Source organism: Xiphophorus maculatus, chromosome 14 (genome assembly GCF_002775205.1).
Source record: "Xiphophorus maculatus strain JP 163 A chromosome 14, X_maculatus-5.0-male, whole genome shotgun sequence".
Lineage (NCBI taxonomy): Eukaryota > Metazoa > Chordata > Actinopteri > Cyprinodontiformes > Poeciliidae > Xiphophorus > Xiphophorus maculatus.
Window position 1 is genome coordinate 5,334,384 of NC_036456.1, and position 23,368 is coordinate 5,357,751.

At 37.7% G+C, this 23,368-nt stretch overlaps 4 protein-coding genes across 5 annotated transcripts; all 4 read left to right on the top strand.

Annotated features, from left to right (window-relative positions):
• Positions 1 to 340: 340 nt before the first annotated feature.
• On the top strand, positions 341 to 7,189 carry LOC111611237. 2 transcript variants are annotated; one of them, XM_023347121.1, is made up of 4 exons: positions 341 to 937; positions 1,447 to 1,602; positions 3,461 to 3,601; positions 6,263 to 7,189. In XM_023347121.1, exons 2-4 carry the CDS (start codon positions 1,451 to 1,453, stop codon positions 6,573 to 6,575), a joined length of 606 nt encoding a protein of 201 aa, XP_023202889.1. In that variant the 5' UTR covers positions 341 to 937; positions 1,447 to 1,450; the 3' UTR covers positions 6,576 to 7,189. The 2 variants fall into 2 exon arrangements, with proteins under 2 accessions (XP_023202889.1, XP_023202890.1); XM_023347122.1 differs by lacking the exon at positions 341 to 937 and having other exon boundaries at positions 1,198 to 1,602.
• Positions 7,190 to 10,284: 3,095 nt separating this feature from the next.
• LOC102220658 (cerebellin-1-like) lies at positions 10,285 to 11,962 on the top strand. Its single transcript, XM_005816040.2, has 3 exons — positions 10,285 to 10,569; positions 10,661 to 10,789; positions 11,225 to 11,962. The coding sequence occupies exons 1-3, from the start codon at positions 10,323 to 10,325 to the stop codon at positions 11,503 to 11,505; spliced, it is 657 nt and encodes a 218-aa protein (XP_005816097.2). The 5' UTR covers positions 10,285 to 10,322; the 3' UTR covers positions 11,506 to 11,962.
• Positions 11,963 to 15,408: 3,446 nt separating this feature from the next.
• Positions 15,409 to 18,140, top strand: LOC102220919 (complement C1q tumor necrosis factor-related protein 3-like). The gene is made up of 3 exons (XM_023346643.1): positions 15,409 to 15,580; positions 15,669 to 15,797; positions 17,403 to 18,140. Exons 1-3 carry the CDS (start codon positions 15,409 to 15,411, stop codon positions 17,681 to 17,683), a joined length of 582 nt encoding a protein of 193 aa, XP_023202411.1. The 3' UTR covers positions 17,684 to 18,140.
• A 940-nt stretch (positions 18,141 to 19,080) lies between these two features.
• On the top strand, positions 19,081 to 21,306 carry LOC111611235 (complement C1q tumor necrosis factor-related protein 6-like). Its single transcript, XM_023347119.1, has 3 exons — positions 19,081 to 19,411; positions 19,714 to 19,842; positions 20,077 to 21,306. The coding sequence occupies exons 1-3, from the start codon at positions 19,201 to 19,203 to the stop codon at positions 20,355 to 20,357; spliced, it is 621 nt and encodes a 206-aa protein (XP_023202887.1). The 5' UTR covers positions 19,081 to 19,200; the 3' UTR covers positions 20,358 to 21,306.
• The last annotated feature ends 2,062 nt before the right edge of the window (positions 21,307 to 23,368 follow it).

A 23,368-nucleotide genomic window follows, 5' to 3' on the forward strand; every position in this document is an offset into this window, starting at 1 on the left:
AAGAAGTTTTCCATTGTAGGAAGGTGATGTTTTTCATCCTATATCCAAAACACAAAAAGGATTTTTCACACTTGATGTACTAAAAGAAAGGCATCTTGTTTTCAAAGAGTTTTAGGCTTCATTGGATAAATTTATTCTCTGTTACATGAACAGGATTTGAGTCTCTTTCTTTCAAAATGCCTGCTATATCTATCCAAATTTAGTCAATTAATTAAATGCTGATTTAGTTAAAACAAAATCGACTTTTCAGTAAAAAAACTCCAGCATGATGCAATTTTAGTTATTATAAAAGCTCGGCTATATTTAAAATTTTCCATTTTAAGAAAATTATAATCTCTTAAAGTCAATGAAAGATGATTATTTTAAAAAATCAGCAGCATCCATCATTTAGTCATCGTTAGCTACCTTAAATTTGATAAGTTTTCATCATTATGAAATTCTCAAAACAAACACATCAGACCAAAAAAGTCAAACAGGTTGGTATGTAGACACACACACAGCTCTCTTGTCTCTCTATGTCTGCTAGAGGCCAAGATAACACTGTTTATTTTCACTCACTTGTTAGCATTATAGATTTTTTCTTATTTTTTTTTAGTTTAACGCCAAAGCAGTTCAACTGTTGGAGGAAGTAAATTGTTTATATTCAATCCCTAGACAGTGTAGCTGCTGAGTGCTGTGGAGGAAATTAGTCATGTTTTGTCTTCCATATAAGGAGATGTACATCTTAGTTGCTTGCATGCACACAGCTGCTGCTTACACCTTCACAACTGGTCAGACTGGCTTGGTAACATATTGTCAAAAAATAAGAAGCCAGTTTAGGGAATAAAACTGTGCAGCAGTTCCTCATCTTGGTCTCCTAGTTTCTTCCTTTAGTTGTGCTGCTGCTCTGTGACGGCTGATGACTCTCTGCTACTAACTGGACATTCTGCCAATGATTGTAATGTATCAATACTTGCTTTGAATTAGGGACTGATTAGATTTAATATAGTGGGGGTTGAATGTTTTTGCTGTGGTGTTGTACCATGTTGTACCATCCAATTATTCATTATCTGGCACCTTTAATACTTGAAGGGTCATGAGGGGTTTGGTGGTCAACGTTCACAAGGGACAGGTCACCAGACGTTTTATGATAATTTAAATTAATTGTGTTCATCTTCAAATTGCATATTTGTCAGGAAGAAAAGCTTCTTTGAAAGTCCCAAAACAGGAAATATATTAAATTCAGTGGATTTACACAATGAAACATCTTAGCAAAAACAAGTTAGCACAGTTAGTTTTACATGAAAATATTGACCTATTAGATCCTTAGATTTATGCAAAATGTAATAAATCTACAAAGAATATGTTGTCAAAACATAACTTATGTGAATGAATGAGAAAATAAGTTATGTTAGGTTCTTAGGCTCAAAGAAGTTGTCAGTAATTTTTTGCTTTTTGTCATTTTAGAAAGATGAAAGCTGCTCTTGTGATTGCTGTCCTTGTCCTGCTGGTCGCTGTCCTTGTTGTTCTTCTCTATCCTGGTACGGAGGAGAACAACGATTCTGTTCACAATCATGTTCCTCTGGAGGAATTTGACACGGCCTCAATTCCTGAAGGGGAAGAGTAAGTTTTTATTTTATTTGACCTTTATTTAATCATGTTAATTATCAAGAACAATTTTATTTTTATTTTACAATAACGACCGGGGTAGGACCGCCTCTGGCCGCGGCCCGGTCCAAAGCCAGAGTAGAAGAGAGAATCTAATTTTTGGTAGAGAAAATGAGTAAGTTCTTTATTGACATTTTTGAAAATATTTTTGACACATGGTAAAATTAAAATGGTCCAAAAACAATTAGGGTCCAACTGATCTTCATTCTAAAAGACTGGGAACATGATGGCTGTTTTCTAAATTAATGGCACTTTGGTTGTTCCATAAGACAGATTAATAAGACCCTTTAGTGGCAATAATATGATTAAAGATTAAAATACAAGTGCAGATAAAAAAAACCAAACTTGATTACACTGCTGGTGTATAGGTTTGGCTAATTTAGGAAGGTTTCCTTATTGGTCAACAGTTGTAAGAGTCTGTGTTCCTAAGCTGAGTAAATGGTTTAGCACATCTTCACTCTGCACTCCTTCATTCAGTGACATCACATCTGAGAAAAACTTTAGCACTTTATGACAACAGTCAGTTGTCCAAGCTAACAGGCTAATTCGCCTGTGCTTCTTTACATACCCAACACCCAGTGCAAACATACAAAAGAGTATCAAACTAACAAAGTGGAACCGAAACAAGAAGCAACCTGCATCAACTTGTTCATGCACAGCAGCAGTGGGTTGGGTTTCTTGTTTCGTTTGTCATGTTAGATTTTACTGGTTTCCTATTTTCAGTGACAAAGTTCCCTTCTTCAACATAGAGCTAATAAATACAGTTCCATAAGATACAAAAATATTTTTGTAGTTGATGCTGTCAATCATATTGCTAATATATTGCAAATATATTGTCCATCCATCCATTTTCTGTTCACCCTTGTCCCTAATGGGGTCGGGAGGGTTGCTGGTGCCCATCTCCAGCTACGTTCCAGGCAAGAGGCGGGGTTCACCCTGGACAGGTCGCCAGTCTGTCGCAGGGCAACACAAAGACATACAGGACGAACAACCATTCACACACACACTCACACCTAGGGAGAATTTAGAGAAATCAATTAACCTGACAGTCATGTTTTTGAACTGTGGGAGGAAGCCGGAGTACCCAGAGAGAACCCACGCATGCACAGGGAGAACATGCAAACTCCATGCAGAAAGACCCTGGCCGGGAATCGAACCCAGGACCTTCTTGCTGCAAGGCAACAGTGCTACCAACTGCGCCACTGTGCAGCCCAGCAAATATATTGTGTATATGTATATATATATATATATATATATATACACACATTTCCCTCCTCTTAGAAGTAAAAATAATAATTTATTGTATGTGTTGATTATTAAATATTGCGATGGAATATTAGCAGGACATGAAAAGGACATATTAAAAAAAAGATTAATCTTTGATTTGCATATCATTTTGTAATTTCCCAGCTTACATGTTAGTTATGATCTTCATGATGCTGTTTGTTCACTGCTGTTCTCTAACAGAAACATCTGTGGAGAACAAATGGACTTAAGTTCACATTGCTCTAAAGGCAATAGTTGTTAGCGAGTTTATTTGGGGGTATCAGAGTTCAAGTGCAACGCTTTCCACACTTAAAAATATTCTGTCATTTTTCTGTCACTTCATAATTAATCTTTTAGTCTGTCCCATATCATATATAAAACAGTTCAACTGGTTCAAATACACTGCAATGTTTCAAAAACTGATAAAGCAGCAATTTGTTGTCTAAAACAGTCTTTTGTTCATGAAGAAGAGCATAACTCATTTCAGATTTTTCTGTCAATTTTCTGACAAAATGTTTTTCAAGAATTTCTTTTGCCGTCATTTTAGAAACAGGAACATCGGAGAGACCATAACCTACAATCCTAAACCTTGTATGAAGAATCGTAACAACAACGCCTACAACAAGTTTGTTTCCAAACACGTTCTGAAGACGGTGTTTGACACTTCCTCACATTCTGAATGGAAAAAGTAAGTTACCCTAAAAATAAATAAAACTATTTATCATCCCAATAAGACAGGATTCAGTAACTAAAATACTGGCTGCTCTAGTAACAAGAAAGGAAAAACATTCTGCTCACATAGCAATAACATTTAGCAATTTGCTCTCTAATACCATCTGCTGTACTAAATAAATGAGGGTCCAAACAAAACACTGGAAAAGTTTAATAGAATAGCTCAAGTTAGTCCACTTTGACATATACCTATATCGGCTTCGATAGTCCAACTGGCCTGAAGGATTTTATCTAGCAGGTGCTTTTGTTCTGTAAATAGGGCCATTACCTTATCAGTACCCTGGTAATGGCCTCAACGCATCTCACAGTTGCACAATTGTTCCTTAGACTTCGACTTCGACTTCGACTGACTTTGTTGTCATTTTCAACAGTATAAAATATGAATATAAATCTAAATATAAAATATAAAGTGCAGGACTGACAGTAAAATAGAAGTTATTTAGCTCTGTACATGTGCAAGGTATAAAGTGGAGACCAGTTTTTGAGTGCAGTCCAGTTAAGAGTTCAGCAGTCTGATGGCAAGTAGGAAAAAGCTGTTTCGGAACCAGGTGGGCCTGCACCGGATGCTGCAGAACCTCTTTCCAGAGGGCAGCAGGGAGCAGCAGTCACCTATTTATCCTCCACAGCACAAAAGGCTGCATGCAAATTTGCATGTGCAAAGTCTCCCAGATTTCTTTTGCTTACACTTTTTGCATGATTTTTTTGAGGTGGATCAACACAATTAATTTGGTTAGTTTATTTCTAAACTGTCATTTTAAACCCTCTTAGCTTTATTTCAAAGAGAAACATTACTAATTTCTTTTAGAAAAACCTTTGCATATTTTTTGAAACAGATTCTATGTTTTGCAAACTCTATGTACATTTGGCAAAATGACCTGGATAATGCAGCACAACATCATGGATCAGCTGCAAAAGGTCACATCTCTCCAAAAACACTTCATGTATGCTTCAAAACTAAACTGAAGAGCACTACCTACAGGAGACCTGATCTCCTGCAGGTATCATAGATACCCACCCCCAACATGGACTATTCACACTCCTACCTTCTGGCCTGACGGTCAACGACCACATTTGCAATTGAAGAAGGGATGCTAATTTGAGCCATCAGAGTCGTTAGGGTGGACTCCGGCCTTTTGGCCCTGGTAAGCCGATGTAGGAAGGACTCGAAAACTGAGCTATAGCAGTGTTAAAGTAGATCCTTGGTTACACCACTGGTAAATACTAAATTGTTAAAGGTTTCCTGATTGGTCAACAGTTCTGAGAGTCTGTCACCCTTTGCCACATCTTCAGTCTGCATTCAGTGACATCACAACTGAGAAAACCATTAACACTTTAGGACAACAGTCAATGGTCCTAAATAAAGCTAAAGTCAATAAAGCTAACAGCATAATTACATTGTGATTAATAAAATACCCAATGCAAACACACAAAAAGTATAAAACTGGCAGTATAAGTAAATAAGTAAAAGAAAATTTAAAAAAATTAAGTAAAACAAAAGAACAAAAAACAAAGACCACATAGAATAACATCGACTTGCCATAACTATTGCAGGCTGTTTGATCATGTATGAGGATAATAGAGAGTTTTCTTGTTCTGATTGGTTTCCTAATTTCACTGACAAAGTTATTTAATTTAACAAAGAGCTAAAAAAAAAAAAAAAACTAAAAACAGATAAGATAAACTATATATATATATTGCTAACACCGGTCAACAGCCCAATAATTATCAGTGGTTTTTCAACTGTTTTTAGAGTAATCTTGGTGTTGCTGAATCCAAAAATCACATTGGTTTTGCTCAGTTAGCTCAACTTTCTGAGCTAAGCTACACATCAGTTTGGGATGCTGGGATTCAGCCTTGAGGCTGATTACTGATGGACTATGAAGAGAGAAAGTTCTGCTGCTCAGCAAACGACGAGGTCGAAGAAACGGAAGTTCATGCCCTGAATGTTGCACAATGAAGACGTCATGTTCAATTAACATGTACTTACCTTTATCAGTGTTTATTAATCAGGTTACAAAAACTAAGGTTTGTATCATTTAACCCTCTATGGCATGACTTTTTATTTTTGTGGGGAAGAAATATTTTCCTGCATTCTTTGGGAGCTTGGTGGTCCCTAATTACATGTCAATCATAAAATCGGACTCTGACACCTCCTGGAACCAGATTTGGGTTTGTTGCCTCAGGGTAACATTGGTCTAGAACACCAAGATTGTCTACACTGATTATGAGAAATGAAATACAAATCAAACAAAAACTATATTCATAAAAGAACTATTTTTTGGACAAAAATATGTCAAAAATCATGCCCCCCAAAAAATAAAATAAAGGAGCAATGTGAGGTACAGCTATGTGGTTTGTTGCCTGAGGGCAACGCCATGCCATAGAGGGTTAAGTAACACAATTTTTTTCTCCTAAACCATTTTTGGATGAGAAATATTTATGGTTAATAGTCACCAGCAACTGTATGTAAATTCTTATTTTATTGTATATCAAATAAAAATGTAAAACCAATTCAGGCTCAAGAGTCAGAATATTTCTAGGTCTGTATAAAAAAACATTTACTTTTTTAACTTCCTGAACTTTTTTCCAAAGTAATATTTTGACACATTTTTTTTAGGTACCTGGAAAAAAACAAACTCTGTGACAGACCTCGGCAGTCCTTCGTTGATAAAGGAGCTGAAAATCTTTATATGAAAATCTGCAATGGCTTTGGGAAACGTCAAGACATGAACTTGTGCACCAGTACCAGCCCAGTTCGGCTGCATGATCTCAATGTCAGTACGAGTGATTGCAGCATTACTTATCTTTATAGCGGAGATAAATATGTGACTGTCGCTTGTGACAAAGTCAACAACCGCTGCCGTCCTGTTCACTTTCAAAGCAGCCAAAACAGTGGGCCAGACAGCACAGCTCTGACCTGTAAGCCATAAACTAATCTCTGGTTTGACATTTTTTTTGGTAAAAATGCTGTTTTGCTTTGCTGTATCTCTGTATCCAACTTTAGTTCAGCCTATTTCTGCTTTTAGTTTAGTTGAGTTTATTTTATAAACACATCAGAGATATCACACAATCAATGAAAGAAAATGTACAATTTACAGTTTTCAATATTTCAGCGTTGATGGTTTGATTTTTAGACCTGAAAACTCAAAAACTAATTTGTTTTGTAAAACATCTGGGAGTTTTGTAGTCATTTTGAATTGAGAAGTTATTCTTTCTTACCTAATTAGAGTTGCCATTAAATTAAGTTATTAGTCCATATGTCCAGAGCATCAAGTCACCATGACAACCAGCTATTTACATGGGACAACAGAAACGTGACTTAAATTTATCTACATCTCTGAATCACATAGATCCTATACATGAGAAATACTTGATATACTTTGGGATCCCTGATAAATATATATGAAGTAACAATCATGACAATAAAGTTTTATATTTTACAGCCAAAAAATTCAACATTTTCTAAGTGCTGTGAACGACTTTTTGTCTTTAAATGATCGTTTTGCTAAAGATGTTTCCAAAGCTGTGCAGCACGTTGCTTTGTTCTTTGCTTTGCTTTAATAAAAGTTCATAATCATTCATTCACTCCAAGTTCTGTTGTTATTCACATTTATTGTTTTTCATGAGCTCCATTGTCATTCTGTGTCTTTGTTCTCTTTTCAAGTCACGGTTTTGTTTTTTTATGACAGAAAAGTCAAAAACGATCAAAAGAAAAAAGTTAAAATTTGTAGCATAAACATTACGGCACATATTAAAATATTTCAGGATTTCATAAGAGGGTCAAGAAAGAATCAACAAATATAGTCAGACGGTTTCCTGGGTCTGCTGCCTGTGGATGGGACAGCTTGTGTTCTAGTTTAAACTTCAATGCAGGAAGGTTATGGCTGATTTTTCAGGTTAGGAAAAGGAGCAAAGCTGCTGGCTGAGCATCATAAGTAGATAGAAATTCTGGTAAATATTCTCTTTCTGTCAATAAATCCTGGAATTGTTAATAATTCAGATCTATGGCTCTAATGGTATTCATATTCTCCCAGGTGGGCCCCATTGACCTCCAGTCATCTTTGCATTTAACCTTTAACCACCATTACAGCCCCGTCACTCTACGGTGACACAGGATGTAACACAATTTACAAAAAGCATTGAAAGTCAATAATCAAAGGAAACTCAACTAAGGTCAATTATTGATTTTTTCTTTTTCTTCCGCTTCAGTTCCTTGGAAACACAAGCGGTGGTAAAAAGACTTCAGCGTTTCCAAAGCTAAAACAAACACAAACACATCCCGTTATAGCTCAAAAAACAAAACCACTCCTGTCTAAACTCAAAGACTCAAAGACTATAATTACTAAACTCTCTTGCCGGCCACAAAACGAGGAAGAAATTAGTCAAAAGAAAATGTCACAGAACCCCTAACCGAACTCCCCATCCAAGCATTGGACCATACAGAAGTTCAAATGCCAAAAATGAACCAAAAATGAATTTACAGCCACACTGAGGCTCAGCTCAGCTGCTGCCGCTGCTTTGAGGAATGCTTAGGTCAGTTTTTATCAGAAAGCGCAGGAGCACCGACTCAACACAAGGGGGAGCCAACTCCCCACTGATCGCCTATTCATGAAATAAACAGAAAATATACCCACGGCTGAAAACCCCACCTGTCTAGAGCTGCCTTTGATTTGTAATAACTGGAACATATGAAGCCCTTTGAGCTGCCTTGTTGCTGAAATGTCCTATGATAATTAACTAGTACAGAGTTATAGTTAACTAGACCTACAGTAACTAAATGACGAAAACTGAAGCTGAGAAAACATGTTCGTTTATTGAGACTCTTGAAGCTACAACTGACAATAAATTAACAGCCGTTTGGGAGCCGAACTTCTCATAACTAACTCATTATGTTTCCTGTAGAGTGAAACAATATTCAAGCTACTCATACAATCACAAGTATCACAAACATTCATTAAATGCAGTATGAGGGGCTGCTCAAACCAAAGTAAAACTGTGAGACAGTACAAAAGATGTACAAAATTATGGAAAATGTAACCTAAAAATTATGTCTGAGTTTTTGCTCTATATAAATTTTCACGTATCCAGGAAATTATTGTGTTATTAATCTATTCATTCACTCACTATAAATTGCTTATTTTAAACACCTTGCTTCAAGCAGTGAGTAAATAAAACGGCCAAAGTCCAGAGAAAAGTATTTTGTCAAAAAGAAAGTCTAATTCCTTGGAAGAATAAAAAATCAATAGTTAGACATGTTGAAAATGTCAACACTGGAGCTCATCATCAAAGATGAATCTTTTAAAAAAAAAAACAGAAAAAGAAACAGCAGATGTTTGAACCGTTGCTCAAACAGCAGTTTGAAGAAAAAACATTTATATTTAAATATGATTAGGGTGTGAATACTTTTGGGCTGCACCACACAGCCAGTGTTACTCGACTCATTTCCTGTCAGACGCTTTATGACTTAAAGCAGTGGAAAATCTTTCAAAGGTGGATTCTGTCCAGATAACGGCAGATTAAAGTCCCACAATTGAGTAACTTGGTCAAACACGGCAAGTAGATCAGGAAAATAACCTTCAGTGGAACGGTGACTGTAAAAAAAAAAAAAAAAAAAAAAGACCCAGAGCTCCAGGAACAAAATTAAAATGTAATCAAATCATTTTACAGCCTCCACAAACGTGACAATAAAATTCACTCTGCAGATTTCTGTTGCATGTTTGATACTTGATGGAGTTTGATTTTGTACAACAAGGCTGTAAAGGAGGTGCATCTAAAAAAATTAAATATGAGGTAAAAAAAAATTTAAAAAAAAGATTGTCATTTTAAAAAGTGAAACTCGTTTTAAAATAAAATATTTCAAGCTTTTATTTGTTGTAACTGTGATGAGTAATGACTTACAGACATGAAAACCCAGAATTGAATGAGTAAGATTTTATTTTTTACATAAGATCAATGGGATATTTTAAACAGAAATGTTAAAACGTTTGAATAGTATTATTACTACAGACTGACTTCAGTGCCGATGAAACTTCTAGCTGAGTAAATAAGAGACAGACAGGAACACAGCCGTCTCTTACAGCAACACTTTTATTCTACAGGTGTTGCTGCTTATTGTTCTATAATATTCCACCTCACTACACCAGTATTCATAAAACAATACCTGACAGAGATTAAAAAAAAAAAAAAAAGCTTCTTGGCTTTAAATTTCCTGGTAATCAGACGGTGTCCAGACTTGGTAATATTGTTTAAAATGACTGGCTTTGTTAATGAAACTTTTTAATAGCTAAACAAAGCAATATTATACTTGTTGTTATAAAACAGATGGGAATATTTTTATCTGCATGAATCTTTTTGAAATTAGGGGTGTGGTGATATAATTTTATCCTTTTCTCTATTTTAAACTACATTCAATATTTCAATTATTGATTTAGATACAGAATTGTATTCATGATGATTGTTACTCGGCATGATATTTTCATGTGTATCTCTATGAAAACTTAGTGCCAACACTGATTTACAAAACATTTTCAACTCTGCAAAAGAACTGAAAAATAAACAGAGTAAACACAACGTGGTTTTTCAGTAGTTAACCATTAACCAGATAACTTGAGGCTTTATAAAAACACCAAACAGCATCCAGTCAGTCAGAGTACTAGAGGCAGCGTAACAGAACCAGGATGACTTTCAGTGTGTGGTTGTTAGTGTGTTTCTGTGGTTTAACTTTGGGCCAGGATGTTTTACCTGAAACAGAAGTCGCTACTGAAATCGAGTCATGCTTTCCTGACATGTGTAAGTTCCTCAAAGAGTTTGGAGCCATGAAAGCTAAACTAGAAACTGTGGAAACAAAGCTGAAAGAGAAAAGTGAAGCCTTGGAAACGAGACAGACGGAGACTGAAAACCAGGTTCTAGAACTGAAGAAGAAAGGTAAAGTCTGCTTTTGGACATTTGAAAGACATATATTATTAAAAAAAAGGAAAAGTTTACAGCTATTTTTATACTTTTTGTTTTATTTTAGATGCAACCAACATAGCATTTAGTGCTGCAACTGGTGGCAGTGGAAGCATTGGACCCTTCAACACAGACACAATCATAATCTACAGAAAACTAATAATCAATGTGGGCAATGCCTACAATCAGCACACAGGTGGGTCATTCTATTATTAACAATATTTATTGTTACACAGAAAAGAGGGCTCTAGCCCTTGTTTTCCATTCTCAACCTATGTGTCAGATGTGACGGACGCGCTTGATGCATCAAACGCTCCAAAATCTTCAAATCACGCCGTGCTAGAAGCTCAAAATGCACCGTGACGAACCGTGAGGTGCCTCGACATACACCGGACACGTCTGATGCTGAAAGCGCATTTGATGTGAACGCACTATTAAGACTGAGAGTAAGAGCATATCCAAGGCTAATGCTAGCCTATCTGTGCTGATGGACAGCAATCCATTTGGTCAACAGCCTATGCATGCTAGTCAGCGGCCTCTCCAAAGTCAACGCAATGAGTAACCTCCTTAAATAAAAAGACTGAATCGTGTTTTATAATATTTATTAAACCTAAATCTTGTTTTTCCCCAGGTATCTTCGTTGCACCAGTTCCAGGCATATACTACTTCACCTTCTTTTATCATGCCGGTGGATCACAAATTGTCAGTCTAGCCCTTATGAAGAACAGCGAGACAGTTGTGACAACCTCTGACCACCAAACATCACATGATGGGGCTGATAATGGAGGCAATGCAGCTTTGCTGCAACTGCAACAAGGAGACCAAGTGTACGTGCGGATGTATGCAAACAGTCACATCTGGCAGAACGATTACCTCACCACCTTCAGTGGTGTTCTTCTGCGTCCACTCTGAAATAAACTATATATGCTACGCTACTATACGCTTAACATATAAGCTTTTAAATAAATTTCTTGTCTCCAAACTAAATTTACTATGTTAACAGCCCTCGAGTCATTTATTGTGTAAGCACAAGTGGGAATGAATCCAGAATTCAAATTGTACCCGATGAAGAATGACCTTGGAATATTTTCTGCAATAAACCACTAATGTTTACAATTTTTCTTTACCTCTGACTTTCCGTCGCAATTCTGACATTTTAAAAAACGGTTGAGAAAACAGAAGATTGTCTACAGGACTTTTTATTAGCAGATTATGCGAATGGATCTGACTGTACTTATATATGTTGTTGTTGTTGCAACAACAAAAGGCCTAAATCAATGTATGGTTTCTCTTAAATGACTGAATTATTCACTGATAAAAATCTTTATGCCTCTCAAGACTTTGTAATTAAACACATTCTGCAGAACAAGCCTGTTTGGATCTCATTTGTAATTGGTTTAAAGTGGGGGGCGCGCCCCCTGGGGGGGGCACAGTGACATTGCAGGGGGGGCGCGGGAATCGGTATAGATGAATAATAATAAAAAAAACAATTACACAAAAGTGTTTCACTGTAAAGATGGTTTGTAACATCGTTTGGTGGAGCTGCAGCAGGGAGACCAGGTCTACGTCCAGCTGGTTGAAAACACACATATTTGGGGAGGTAGTCACGGAATTACTTTTAGTGGCTATCTTCTGCATAAAGTCTGAAAAAACATTGATGTGATCATTTGAATGACTTAAAACTACTGACCAGACACTGGCCGTGGTTAGTGTTTTTCAATTTGATTTGCTAATCCGTTGCAGATTATAATTAAATTGAATTAAAATGATCCATCCAGCAAAACTTAGATGAGCATAACATGAACGTCACTCTGAGACATCAGTGACTTTGCAGAAAAGAGTTTTGCTAACAAAAGCATCAGTGGTATAAAAAGTAGAAAAGAAAATGTATGTTCATGCAACAAGTCATTCAGAAAAGCATAAAAATGTTTGAATTGTTGCAATTCCAGATTTTTCAGAATTTTACAATTATAAATATAAATATCTGAGGGGACATTATGATTTCCATGGTGTGTTTTAATCTGTGTATAAATGAATTTAAGTCTGTCAATAAAGCTTGAATTGATCTGAACAGAAATTACAATCATAGTCAATAAAAGAATTTACTTTTCATGTGATTTTTATTTATTGATGGAAAAGCTTTAGCAAGCCAACCTGAACCAACTAGAAAATGAATAGATGAACCTTTAGATCCATATCAGGTTCTGCCCACGTTGGAGTCATTAGTTACCAATAATCACTGTCTTTATCTGGCAATGACATTTACGTCACTGTTGATAATTAGGTACTGATGTTCCTCCATACAAATATCTCAGTGCCAGTGGGGGAATACATGCGAGTTTGTGTTTGGTTTCTACAGAGATAAATAAAACCTGAAATGACTTTTTAAATCTAGAAGATGTCACTGCAAGTGACGCAGTTTCAACACAGAGTCGAGACAGTTTGGGAAATGTGCCACACACCCAATAAGGCCCATCAATACTCCTAGGCATTTTAAAAAGCAAAGGTCAAGCACCAACAGTATTACTCACAGGGCCGTGCAGAGACCTTTGGAGGGGCAGGGGCTCAAAGTTAAAAAAGGGCACATTGAACAAGATCTTAAAACACCGTGCAACAACATAGCAACAACCCATATTAATCAAGAATTTGATTGGATCCTATTATATCGTTACCATCATGTGGAGACAATGCAAAGCAAATCTAGTCTATATTTTCCCCAACAGGTATAAAGTTTCTGTTTCTGCTGCTGACAGTCCTGGAGGGCTGAGCTGATCTGAGACTGTAGCTGTTAAACAGACCAACAGACCAGAGGAGGGAAGGTCAAAGGTTATGAAGTTATGAAATAATGTTACCATGGCTACAATATGGTGTAATTGTCAGGATCTGTGTTTTACTGTGTTTATTTAGGGTTTCCTGTGTCTTTGAGTCTCCGTGTTGTCCTGTCTCACCCTTGATTGTTTCCCAGGTGTGTCTTGTTTCTGTGATTACCCTCCCATGTATTTAATGCCACCTGTGTGTCTGCGTCTCTGTTGGGTCCTTGTCTACCAACAGTCAGTCATTTGTTTTTTCATTCATGTCCATTCGTGTACCTGTGCTACCAGTGCTGAGCTTTGTTTTCCCACTCTGCTGTGCTGACAGGGTTTTGGACTGTTTGGAACATTCAGACATTATCATCATTAAACTTTGTTTTTTCACTTAGACCTGCATCCTCAGCGTCTGCCTCTCCACCTCACCCCGCACCTCATGACAGTAATCTTTGTGTTTATTCACAAATACATCACAGCAAATAACCAATAATCAGTGATTATTGGTTACCACTGATTGCACCTGCCTGATGTCTCACTCCCAATAAACCCACACAGCTGAGAAAATCTAGTAAACAATGTTCGTGTCTCTGAACTACACAATGGTCAAAACTATCCATCAATGGGATTGAGCAGCCACCTAGTGGTGAAAAATTAAAACTACATACTAAACACCTTGTTAAAAGAAAACTAAATTATAAAGCAAATGTTTAATTGTCTTTTGTACTCTTGTAATTCCACAGAAGATATTTTCTTAAAGGTCCTATGGATCATGTAGATTTTGGTTTAGAAATTTTGGACAGACCTTTTGGTCAGCAGAGGTTTTCTCCTTGAAGGTCTTACATGAAGAGCATTTCAAATGTCAACTTAATAAAATCAAACCTGCATTACTTTAGATGTAGTTCAAAGTTCTCTTGTGACATCCTGTCCATTTCTCAGTGAGATGATGATAATGGAGTCAATTGTTTGGTTTATTTTTGCACCAGTCGCAGACAACAATAGCTTTCATTGTAAAATGTTATGATAATATTGGCATAACTTCATTTGATTTAAGTTTGAGATCAATTCTAGTCAGATTCTGTGTTCGTGTCATTTAGTGTTGCACTGCCAAAGTGTGTGTATTTTGTTTTAAGAGAAGGTGGATGTAATATCTGGCACACGCAGATGTGCATGCCGACATATGTGACGTTACAGTTGCACATTTGTTGTTCTACAGTCAAAAGAGAAACTAGAGATGGAGGCACAACGTCGTCTCTCTGAATTATTGACTTTATCAGCTACAATGAGCCACAAGACATTACATTAACTATGACCTATTGTTTGTCTTATCAGGATTATTGTTTATGACAAACGTCAACTGACCTCAATAGAAGAGAATCGAGGAAAGATGGTAAGTAGAAGATTGTGTATCTTAGTGGTGTTGACTACAGCATGGATTCCCAGGGGATGACTTATCTATAGATGGATAAAGATATGGTAGAGCCAAAATCAAAGGAGCACAATAGAAAATATCAACACTTTGATACTGTAGCTTCAGCTGTATGCCAAGCTTGGCTGCATTTCATATATTTATTGGTCAGCTGTTAATTTTTAACTGTGTATTTTGAGCATTTAATCTCATTATACAGCTGATTGGTTCACTGAAAGTGTCATAATAATAACTGTATTGTTGTTGAAACAGATTCTAACTTAACTATTTATATGAGCATCTCTATGTCTGCCAACTCCGTTAGTTCCGACGTTGATTTTCAAGAAATATTTCACCATCGCAAAAGCACTGATAAAGTAAACGGAGCATTCACAGCATGTTTTCCCGACAGTTAACCATTAATCCTGAAGCTTTATAAAAGCAGCAAACAGGATCAAGTCAATTAGAATAATAGAGACAGCATACAGAACCAGGATGACTTTCAGTGTGTGGTTGTTAGTGTGTTTCTGTGGTTTAACTTTGGGCCAGAATGTTTTACCTCAAACAGAAGTCGCTACTGAAACCGGGTCATGCTTTCCTGACATGTGTAAGTTCCTCAAAGAGTTTGGAGCCATGAAAGCTAAACTAGAAACTGTGGAAACAAAGCTGAAAGAGAAAAGTGAAGCCTTGGAAACAAAGCTGAAAGAGAAACAAGAAGTCATGGAAACGAGGCAGAAGGAGACTGAAAACCAAGTTCTAGAACTGAAGAAGAAAGGTAAAGTCTGTTCTTGGACATTTTAAAAACATATTTTACTAAACAAATGAAAAGTTTACAACTATATTTATACTTTTTCTTTATTTAGATGCAACCAACATAGCATTTAGTGCTGCAACTGGTGGCAGTGGAAGCATTGGACCCTTCAACACAGACACAACCATAATCTACAGAAGACTAATAATCAATGTGGGCAATGCCTACAATCAGCACACAGGTGGGTCATTATATTATTTAAATCATACATTTCTATATTTGAATACCTGTAGTATCAGAGTCACTAGGGTAGGAGTTTACAAACTCTCCTACTGCGGATGTCCAAGACTTTAAAACACAATATTGTTACAACTCCGTCAAGCCGAAGGGCAATAAACCAATAAACAACAACCAGACTGAAGTTAATTATTAACAATATCTATTGTTACACAGATAAGAGGGTTATTCATTAAGTTTATCCATTTGTTGTCAATCCAATAATGTTCGACCTGAATTTAAACACCACTTCAGGTGAACAAACCCACATAAACCACTAAAATGATTAAAAACAATGCATACCTTCATCGCATAAACCAGCACCAACAGTTTTCCTCCAAACCTACCACAGCCAGCAAACAGCTTGGGCCCAACACACACCTGGTCTCACACACAGGAAATTAACACTTGGCCACCATCCTCCCAGCTTCCCTTTAATGGAGGCTCAGGCTGTGGAGGGAGCAACACCTGGTGGTGCCTCCTGTTACAATATTACTGCCAAACGTTAGACTAAAGTACACCCAGTGTCGACTACTTCCTTGACGCAGGAGGCTAAATCTATTCTGAAACTAGCTACTGATCAAATTATTGATAGGAGCGTAACGATAACTGAACGGCTGCCGCTGTCAAATGAGAATTAGAGAACGCAATTCTGCTACCTTTGAAGAAGCTAGTGACTAGCATGCATAGGCTAGTCACCCACTAGTTTTTTTTTTACTTCCTCTGCTGTCCATTAGCACAGAAAGGCTAATATTAGCATTTTGTAGGCTAACTTGACTATGTTGGTCACCCGCGACTCGTACTTCTTACTTTAAGGAAAACGTTGTCAAGAAAAATAGTTTGCATATTAAATCTGTTAGCGTCATTCATTACATGCATTGACATCTGTTCTTTTGACAGTTTACTGTAAAACATGACATCAAGCATATAAACATGCTGTGTAGTATGCAGCTGAAGAAGCTGGCTTCCGATTCAGCAGGTGGCTAATGATACATTCACACCAAACGTATTGCGAGGGTCAAAAATGCGCCCGACGCTTCAAGATCAACGCGTGTGGACTTTGAATGCTGACGCTTGATTGTGCGTTCACCCCAAATTCATTTTGAGATTCCTGCGCATCTGGAGGCGCGTCGCGGGCGTGTCTGACGTGTCAAAGTGGCTCTAGCCCTTGTTTTCCGCTGCCAGCGTATTTGTCAGATGTGACGGACGCGCTTGATGCATCAAACGCTCCAAAATCTTCAAATCACGCCGCGCTAGAAGCTCAAAAGGCACCGTGACGAACCGTGACTCACGTTTATGTGAGTCACCACATAAACTTTGAATGTAAACCGGACACGTCTGATGCTGAAAGCGCATTTGATGTGAACGCACTATTAAGACTGAGACTAAGAGCATATCCAAAGCTAATGCTAGCCTATCTGTGCTAATGGACAGCAATCCATTTGGTCAACAGCCTAGGCATGCTAGTCAGCGGCCTCTCCAAAGTCAACGCAATGAGTAACCTCCTTAAATAAAAAGACTGAATCGTGTTTTATAATATTTATTAAACCTAAATCTTGTTTTTCCCCAGGTATCTTTGCTGCACCAGTTCCAGGCATATACTACTTCACCTTCTTTTATCATGCTGCTGGAACACAAGTTGTCAATCTATCCCTGATGAAGAACAACGAGATCGTTGTGACAACCTATGACCACAAAACATCACATGATGGGGCTGATAATGGAGGCAATGCAGCTTTGCTGCAACTGCAACAAGGAGACCAAGTGTATGTGCGGATGTATGCAAACAGTCACATCTGGCAGAACGACCACATCACCACCTTCAGTGGTGTTCTTCTGCGTCCACTCTGAAATAAACTACATATGCTACGCTACTATGCGCTTAACATATAAGCTTTTAAATAAATTTCTTGTCTCCAAACTAAATTTACTATGTTAACAGCCCTCGAGTCATTTATTGTGTAAGCACAAGTGGGAATGAATCCAGAATTCAAATTGTACCCGATGAAGAATGACCTTGGAATATTTTCTGCAATAAACCACTAATGTTTACAATTTTTCTTTAACTCTGACTTTCCGTCGCAATTCTGACATTTTAAAAAACGGTTGAGAAAACAGAAGATTGTCTACAGGACTTTTTATTAGCAGATTATGTGAATGGATCTGACTGTACTTATATATGTTGTTGTTGTTGCAACAACAAAAGGCCTAAATCAATGTATGGTTTCTCTTAAATGACTGAATTATTCACGGATAAAAATCTTTATGCCTCTCAAGACTTTGTAATTAAACACATTCTGCAGAACAAGCCTGTATGGATCTCATTTGTAATTGGTTTAAAGTGTGGAGTGCGCCCCCTGGGGGGGGGCACAGTGACATTGCAGGGGGGGCGCGGGAATCGGTATAGATGAATAATAATAAAAAAAACAATTACACAAAAGTGTTTCACTGTAAAGATGGTTTGTAGTTTCTTTTGTTGCAACCTGAAGTGTGACATAAACTTCAGTGGAGTTTGAAAACAAATTGTGTGAATAGGTTTATGTCTGGTTGAACGATGTGTTGATTTATTTTTTCTTTTTTGGAGGGGATTTTATTGTAATCCATAGGGAGGCCCAGAAAATCTTTGGGAACCACCGGTTTAAAGTCAAGTGTGTTTGATGAACATAAATATCGAGTCTGAACAGTTTTCTTGCATGTGTATTCATGAAGTAGAATTTTGATTGAACCATACAAAAAAAAACATCTCCAGCAGGAGGCGCTGTTGTTAAAGAAGAAAGTTCATTGCTTCCTCCTGAACATGCTGTCCTGATGTCCAACACCTAAAATTCAGTATTTTGCAAAGAGGAAATTGAAAATATAAAACACACAACAGAGAAACATAAAGCTCAGCTTTTTCCACTAATCGCAGACGATCTCCGTCATTCCAGGCTGTCCACTAAACTTTACCAAGAACTAATCTTGTGTTTCCCTGTCCAGTCCAACAGCACCAATATTATGTCTACAGTCGATTCATTATCCTCAAACTCTTCCACTGTCTAATAAACTTTTGCATAGATACGAAAAACTCTAACATATTAGATATATAGTATATATATTACACTTTAATATATATAATCAAAGTATTTGGTTTTGGATATCGATTTTCAGGTCATTAAGGTCAAGTTAAGCAATTGGAAACATGTCACAACCCTCAGGCCACTACAATAAAGCAGATCTTCTGAGCAATGAGAATCAGAGCATGTTGCTTGGAGAGTGGGCTCTACAATCACTCTGTCAATAATCAACATCAGACAAAAAGCATCAGAATGGCATAAAAGCAGCGAGAATCAGGGACGGTGTCAGTCTGAGTATTTGGAGACAGAGTCAACATGAACTTCACTTTTTGTGTCCTAGTGTTGCTCTCTGGTTTAACTCTGGTCCAGAGTGTTGCTGAAACAGAAACGTCTGCTGGATCTCAGTCATGCTGTCCTGGCTTGTCGCTCTTCCACCAAGAGCTCAGTGCTGTGAAAACAAAACTGGAAGCTGTAGAAACACAACTGAAAGAGACTGAAAGCCAGCTTCTGGTGCTTAAAGAGAAAGGTAAAGTCTCGTTTTGATTGGTTTAGAAGAGTGGTGCCCAAAGTGGGTCCTGGAGGGCCGGCATCCTGCATGTTTTAATTCTCTCCCGGTTTAACGCACCTGGATCAAATCATGGCTCGTTAGAAGGCCTAAGAAGAACATTGACATGCTAAGGAGGTCGTTACTTCCACCGTGAGAGAACTGAAACATGCAGGATGCCGGCCCTCCAGGACCCACATTGGGCAACCCTGGTTTAGAAGTTTTACTGAGTTTTTTAGAACTGTTTGAACCATATTTCATATTTCATTTTTTTTTTTGTTTAGAAGCATTGAAGGTAGTTTTCAGTGCTGCGACAGGTGGGAATGGAGCCATTGGGCCCTTCAGCCAACACCAAACGTTGGTCTTCAGAACCGTGATAACAAATATAGGCAGTGCCTACAACCAGCACTCTGGTAAGTTCAGTTGATCATACAGCTATATGTAACTTACCGTTGTAAATCTTAAAGTCGGACAAAAACATTAATCAAAATAAATGTGGTTAGCTTGTCAGAAAACGTAGGTAGCTGTCACTAAGTTAAGGAGTAAAAGCCCAGGGAGCGGAAGCCATTAAGATTTCACTTTTCTTCAGAAATGTGAAGGAACATTAAGTCCGACTCACTTGTTTGACTAAATTGTTGCTCCCACAGGTGTCTTCGTTGCACCAGTTCGAGGAATATATTACTTCGCCTTCTATTATCACGCCTCAGGATTACATCCTTCATACGTGCACCTGATGAAGAACAGCAACATTGTTGTGTTGAGCTCTGACCAGCAGACAGTGAATGACGGGGCTGATAATGGAGGCAATGCGGCTCTTCTGGAGCTGCAGCAGGGAGACCAGGTCTACCTCCAGCTGGTTGCAAACAACCACGTCTGGGGAAACGACTACCACACCACGTTCAGTGGCTTCCTGCTGCATCAAGTCTGAAAAATGATTGAATGCTGATGTAAATGACTTAAACTCATTGAACAAACAAAAAGAAAATACCACAGTTGGGTGTTTTGATTTTTGTTTGCTAAGAAATTGAAAATGTTGTTTTTAGCTGAACGAAATATAACTCTACAACAAAACGTACTCCCACATTCCATGAACGTCACTGACGAGACAGTCGTGAAGTCTTTACTTCTCGGGGCCAAAGCTGGTAACTTTAGACTACTGACGGGCCACAAAATACGTTAAATTAAAAATGCAAAAATTGGAATATTGTCAGATCTTGTCTTATGAAATCTGTTTATCATTAAAATCCAAAATAAAGGACTAAGAACTGAGAGGTGTGGAAGGTTGGTACAACAACAGCAGATCTTTAATGTATTTCCTGGTTTTAGTGAGAACACCAGCAGCAGCATCCTGGATCAGCTGCAGCTGGAGGATTGATTGTTTAGGCAAAGCTGTGTGGCAGTAATCAATGCGACTGATGAGAAACACGTGGATGAGTTTCTTTAGATCTTTCCTCTAATGCTGGAGATGTTCTTCGGGTGATAGAAGGCCGATTTTGTTACTGTCTTTATGTGACTCTGAAGGTTCAGGCCAGAGTCCATCACTACTACCCAATTTTGACCCTGGTCTCTGGTTTCTAGCTGTAATAACTGAAGCTGTGTCCTGACTCTAGGTCTTTCCTCTTAAGGTCCAAAGTTGATAACTTCAGTTCATTTTTTTCTTTGCTTAGTAAACATTTCCATTGATAATAAAACTTTAAACACTTTCTGCATATCAACTTCCTACTTAAGCTCTAACCTCTTTCATATTGTAACAGCTTGAATTTATTTCCTAGTTTTAGTGAGAACAATGTTCCTGGTGTCTTCCAAAACCACAATATTGTTTCATTAAGAATAATCCATGTAATAATAATAATAATAAATAATAATAATCAAAACACTGTTTGACTCTGTCCTGTCTCATCTCACTAGAGCACCATTGAACCAGAGGTAAATGGGTCTGGAGAAAGTGACAAGCAGCATTTCTACTCCCTCTTGTGTTGACAAGTTGGAACTGCAACAAAAACATCAAATAGTTCTGACAGTGTGGGAATGAGGAAATGTACTGCTGCCTATCATCATGTTACCCAAGTATTAATTTACAAAATATTCACCTGCATATTTTCACCAGTCACAAATGAAAGCCTGTTGCCTTTTCCTCAACAGTGTGAAGCAGATTCTCAGTCTTTTACCCGACTGTGAGGAGATTAGCCTGTCAGGTTTTCTCTTTGTTAGCATTCTGGACATGGAGATGGTGGTTCTGACTGAAGTTGGAGCTGACTGCTGTGTGAGGACTGGGCACAGTGAATTTTGGGATGTGGGCTAAAACCACAAGCTCTTTGTTTAGAAAATGATAAATTTGATGAATGATGAATTATTACATTTTCTTCTCCTTTCCTAAATCCAACCATTTTCTTCAGAAGTCTCCGCCACTTATGTGTGTGAAGTAAACACACACCATGCTAGGTAGCACTCTGCCTCATTTAGCAGCGGCTCGGCTAATGTAAATGACAACGGCGTGCGTTGCCCTCGGTCAACAGGTTTACAAGCAGGCTTGTTGTCTTATCCTCGGATTTTTCTGAAATCCGAGGATACTGTGTGATCAGATTAAATGATCAATACAGATTGTTAAAATTTAACAGTCGATTGATAAATACATGGAATGTAACCAAGACCAAGTCAACAAAAACCTGCAAAAACTGCTGATACTGTCCAAAAGTCTCTATTTACTGTTCCGTTTCCTTGACCTTGACTCTACCAGAGGGCTTACGGGAATGCAGCAACCATTGATCTAACGTGACCTTTCCAAAAAATGCTCTTGAGATTCCTTGTAGCCTGTTGTAAACTCGTGATGCAGTGGTCCTGAGTTTTAATCAAATATATACCTGCTATTCCTTGTGAATGCACAACAAAGTTTTTTGTACATCATTTATGTGGTAGCTTGAAAAGGCATTGAGCTGTTTCACATGTAGTGACATTACAAAGATGAACTTCAATGTACGTTTTAGCTGACTGGCCAAATGAAAGTTGAGGATACATTTGGCAAACGATGCATGGTTTCCTAAATGTTCCAAAAATAAAAGTCAAATAAAATGCTGGTACCAAAAAACACCCTGTAGTAAATACTTTGTAGAGCCTTTTTTGGTTTCCTACAACAGCGTCTCCATTTCACCTGAGATGAAGACTTGAAAGGCAAATTACCTCGAAGCTTTACTGATTTAAGTCGACATCATTTTTCAAGGATGATCACAGATTCTTGACCTGACAATTCTCCTCCGTACATATTTTACATTTCAATTCTTCCATTGCAGCTCTGCTCTTTCAGTGAGATCCTCCTTCTTCAAAGATAAAAAAAGAAAAAAAATCAGTTAACAGTTGCTGCCATGCTTTTTTTTCTTTTTTTCATCGACTCTCAACAACAAGTGCGGGAAAGAGTGGAGAGGAAGGTGGGTTGGTCAGTGACCTGTTCAATCTATCCAGATAAAACAAAAAAAAAATCAAAGATGTTTGTTTGTGGTTGCAGCTGATGTTTCAACCCCTGCAGCCTTCACCCCTCTCACACTAACAGATTTTTATGCTGTTGGCTGAACGCGCCTATTGCAGAGCAGCACAGACTCTCCCCTGCTGGGAACCGGGAGTAAAATCAGGTGAAACATTTGTGTGGCTTTAAATGAGGCTGCAAAAAATACACTGTAAAAAAAAAAAATATATATATATACACTGTGTTTATACAGTACAGACCAAAAGTTTGGACACACCTTCTAATTCAATGGCTAAGAACTGTCACCTTATTGAAAGAAAATCAAACAATTTCTGTTTTGTTGACCAAATTCTTACCATTCTTGCCTTGTGGTCAGGGACAGAAAAAATAATTTCAAGGTCCACAAATGGCCCCTGGGCCACACTTTGCCTACTACATAATACATATTTAATTGTTTTTTTAAATTGCTACTTCTTTTACAT

Coding starts and splice junctions, on each gene's coding strand:
- LOC102220919 (XM_023346643.1), top strand. CDS start 15,409: ATGTGTAAGTTCCTCAAAGAGTTTGGAGCCATGAAAGCTAAACTAGAA. Junction 15,581..15,668: donor TCTAGAACTGAAGAAGAAAG/GTAAAGTCTGTT, acceptor TTCTTTATTTAG/ATGCAACCAACATAGCATTT. Junction 15,798..17,402: donor TGCCTACAATCAGCACACAG/GTGGGTCATTAT, acceptor GTTTTTCCCCAG/GTATCTTTGCTGCACCAGTT.
- LOC102220658 (XM_005816040.2), top strand. CDS start 10,323: ATGACTTTCAGTGTGTGGTTGTTAGTGTGTTTCTGTGGTTTAACTTTG. Junction 10,570..10,660: donor TCTAGAACTGAAGAAGAAAG/GTAAAGTCTGCT, acceptor GTTTTATTTTAG/ATGCAACCAACATAGCATTT. Junction 10,790..11,224: donor TGCCTACAATCAGCACACAG/GTGGGTCATTCT, acceptor GTTTTTCCCCAG/GTATCTTCGTTGCACCAGTT.
- LOC111611235 (XM_023347119.1), top strand. CDS start 19,201: ATGAACTTCACTTTTTGTGTCCTAGTGTTGCTCTCTGGTTTAACTCTG. Junction 19,412..19,713: donor TCTGGTGCTTAAAGAGAAAG/GTAAAGTCTCGT, acceptor TTTTTTGTTTAG/AAGCATTGAAGGTAGTTTTC. Junction 19,843..20,076: donor TGCCTACAACCAGCACTCTG/GTAAGTTCAGTT, acceptor TTGCTCCCACAG/GTGTCTTCGTTGCACCAGTT.
- LOC111611237 (XM_023347121.1), top strand. CDS start 1,451: ATGAAAGCTGCTCTTGTGATTGCTGTCCTTGTCCTGCTGGTCGCTGTC. Junction 1,603..3,460: donor TCAATTCCTGAAGGGGAAGA/GTAAGTTTTTAT, acceptor CCGTCATTTTAG/AAACAGGAACATCGGAGAGA. Junction 3,602..6,262: donor TCACATTCTGAATGGAAAAA/GTAAGTTACCCT, acceptor CATTTTTTTTAG/GTACCTGGAAAAAAACAAAC.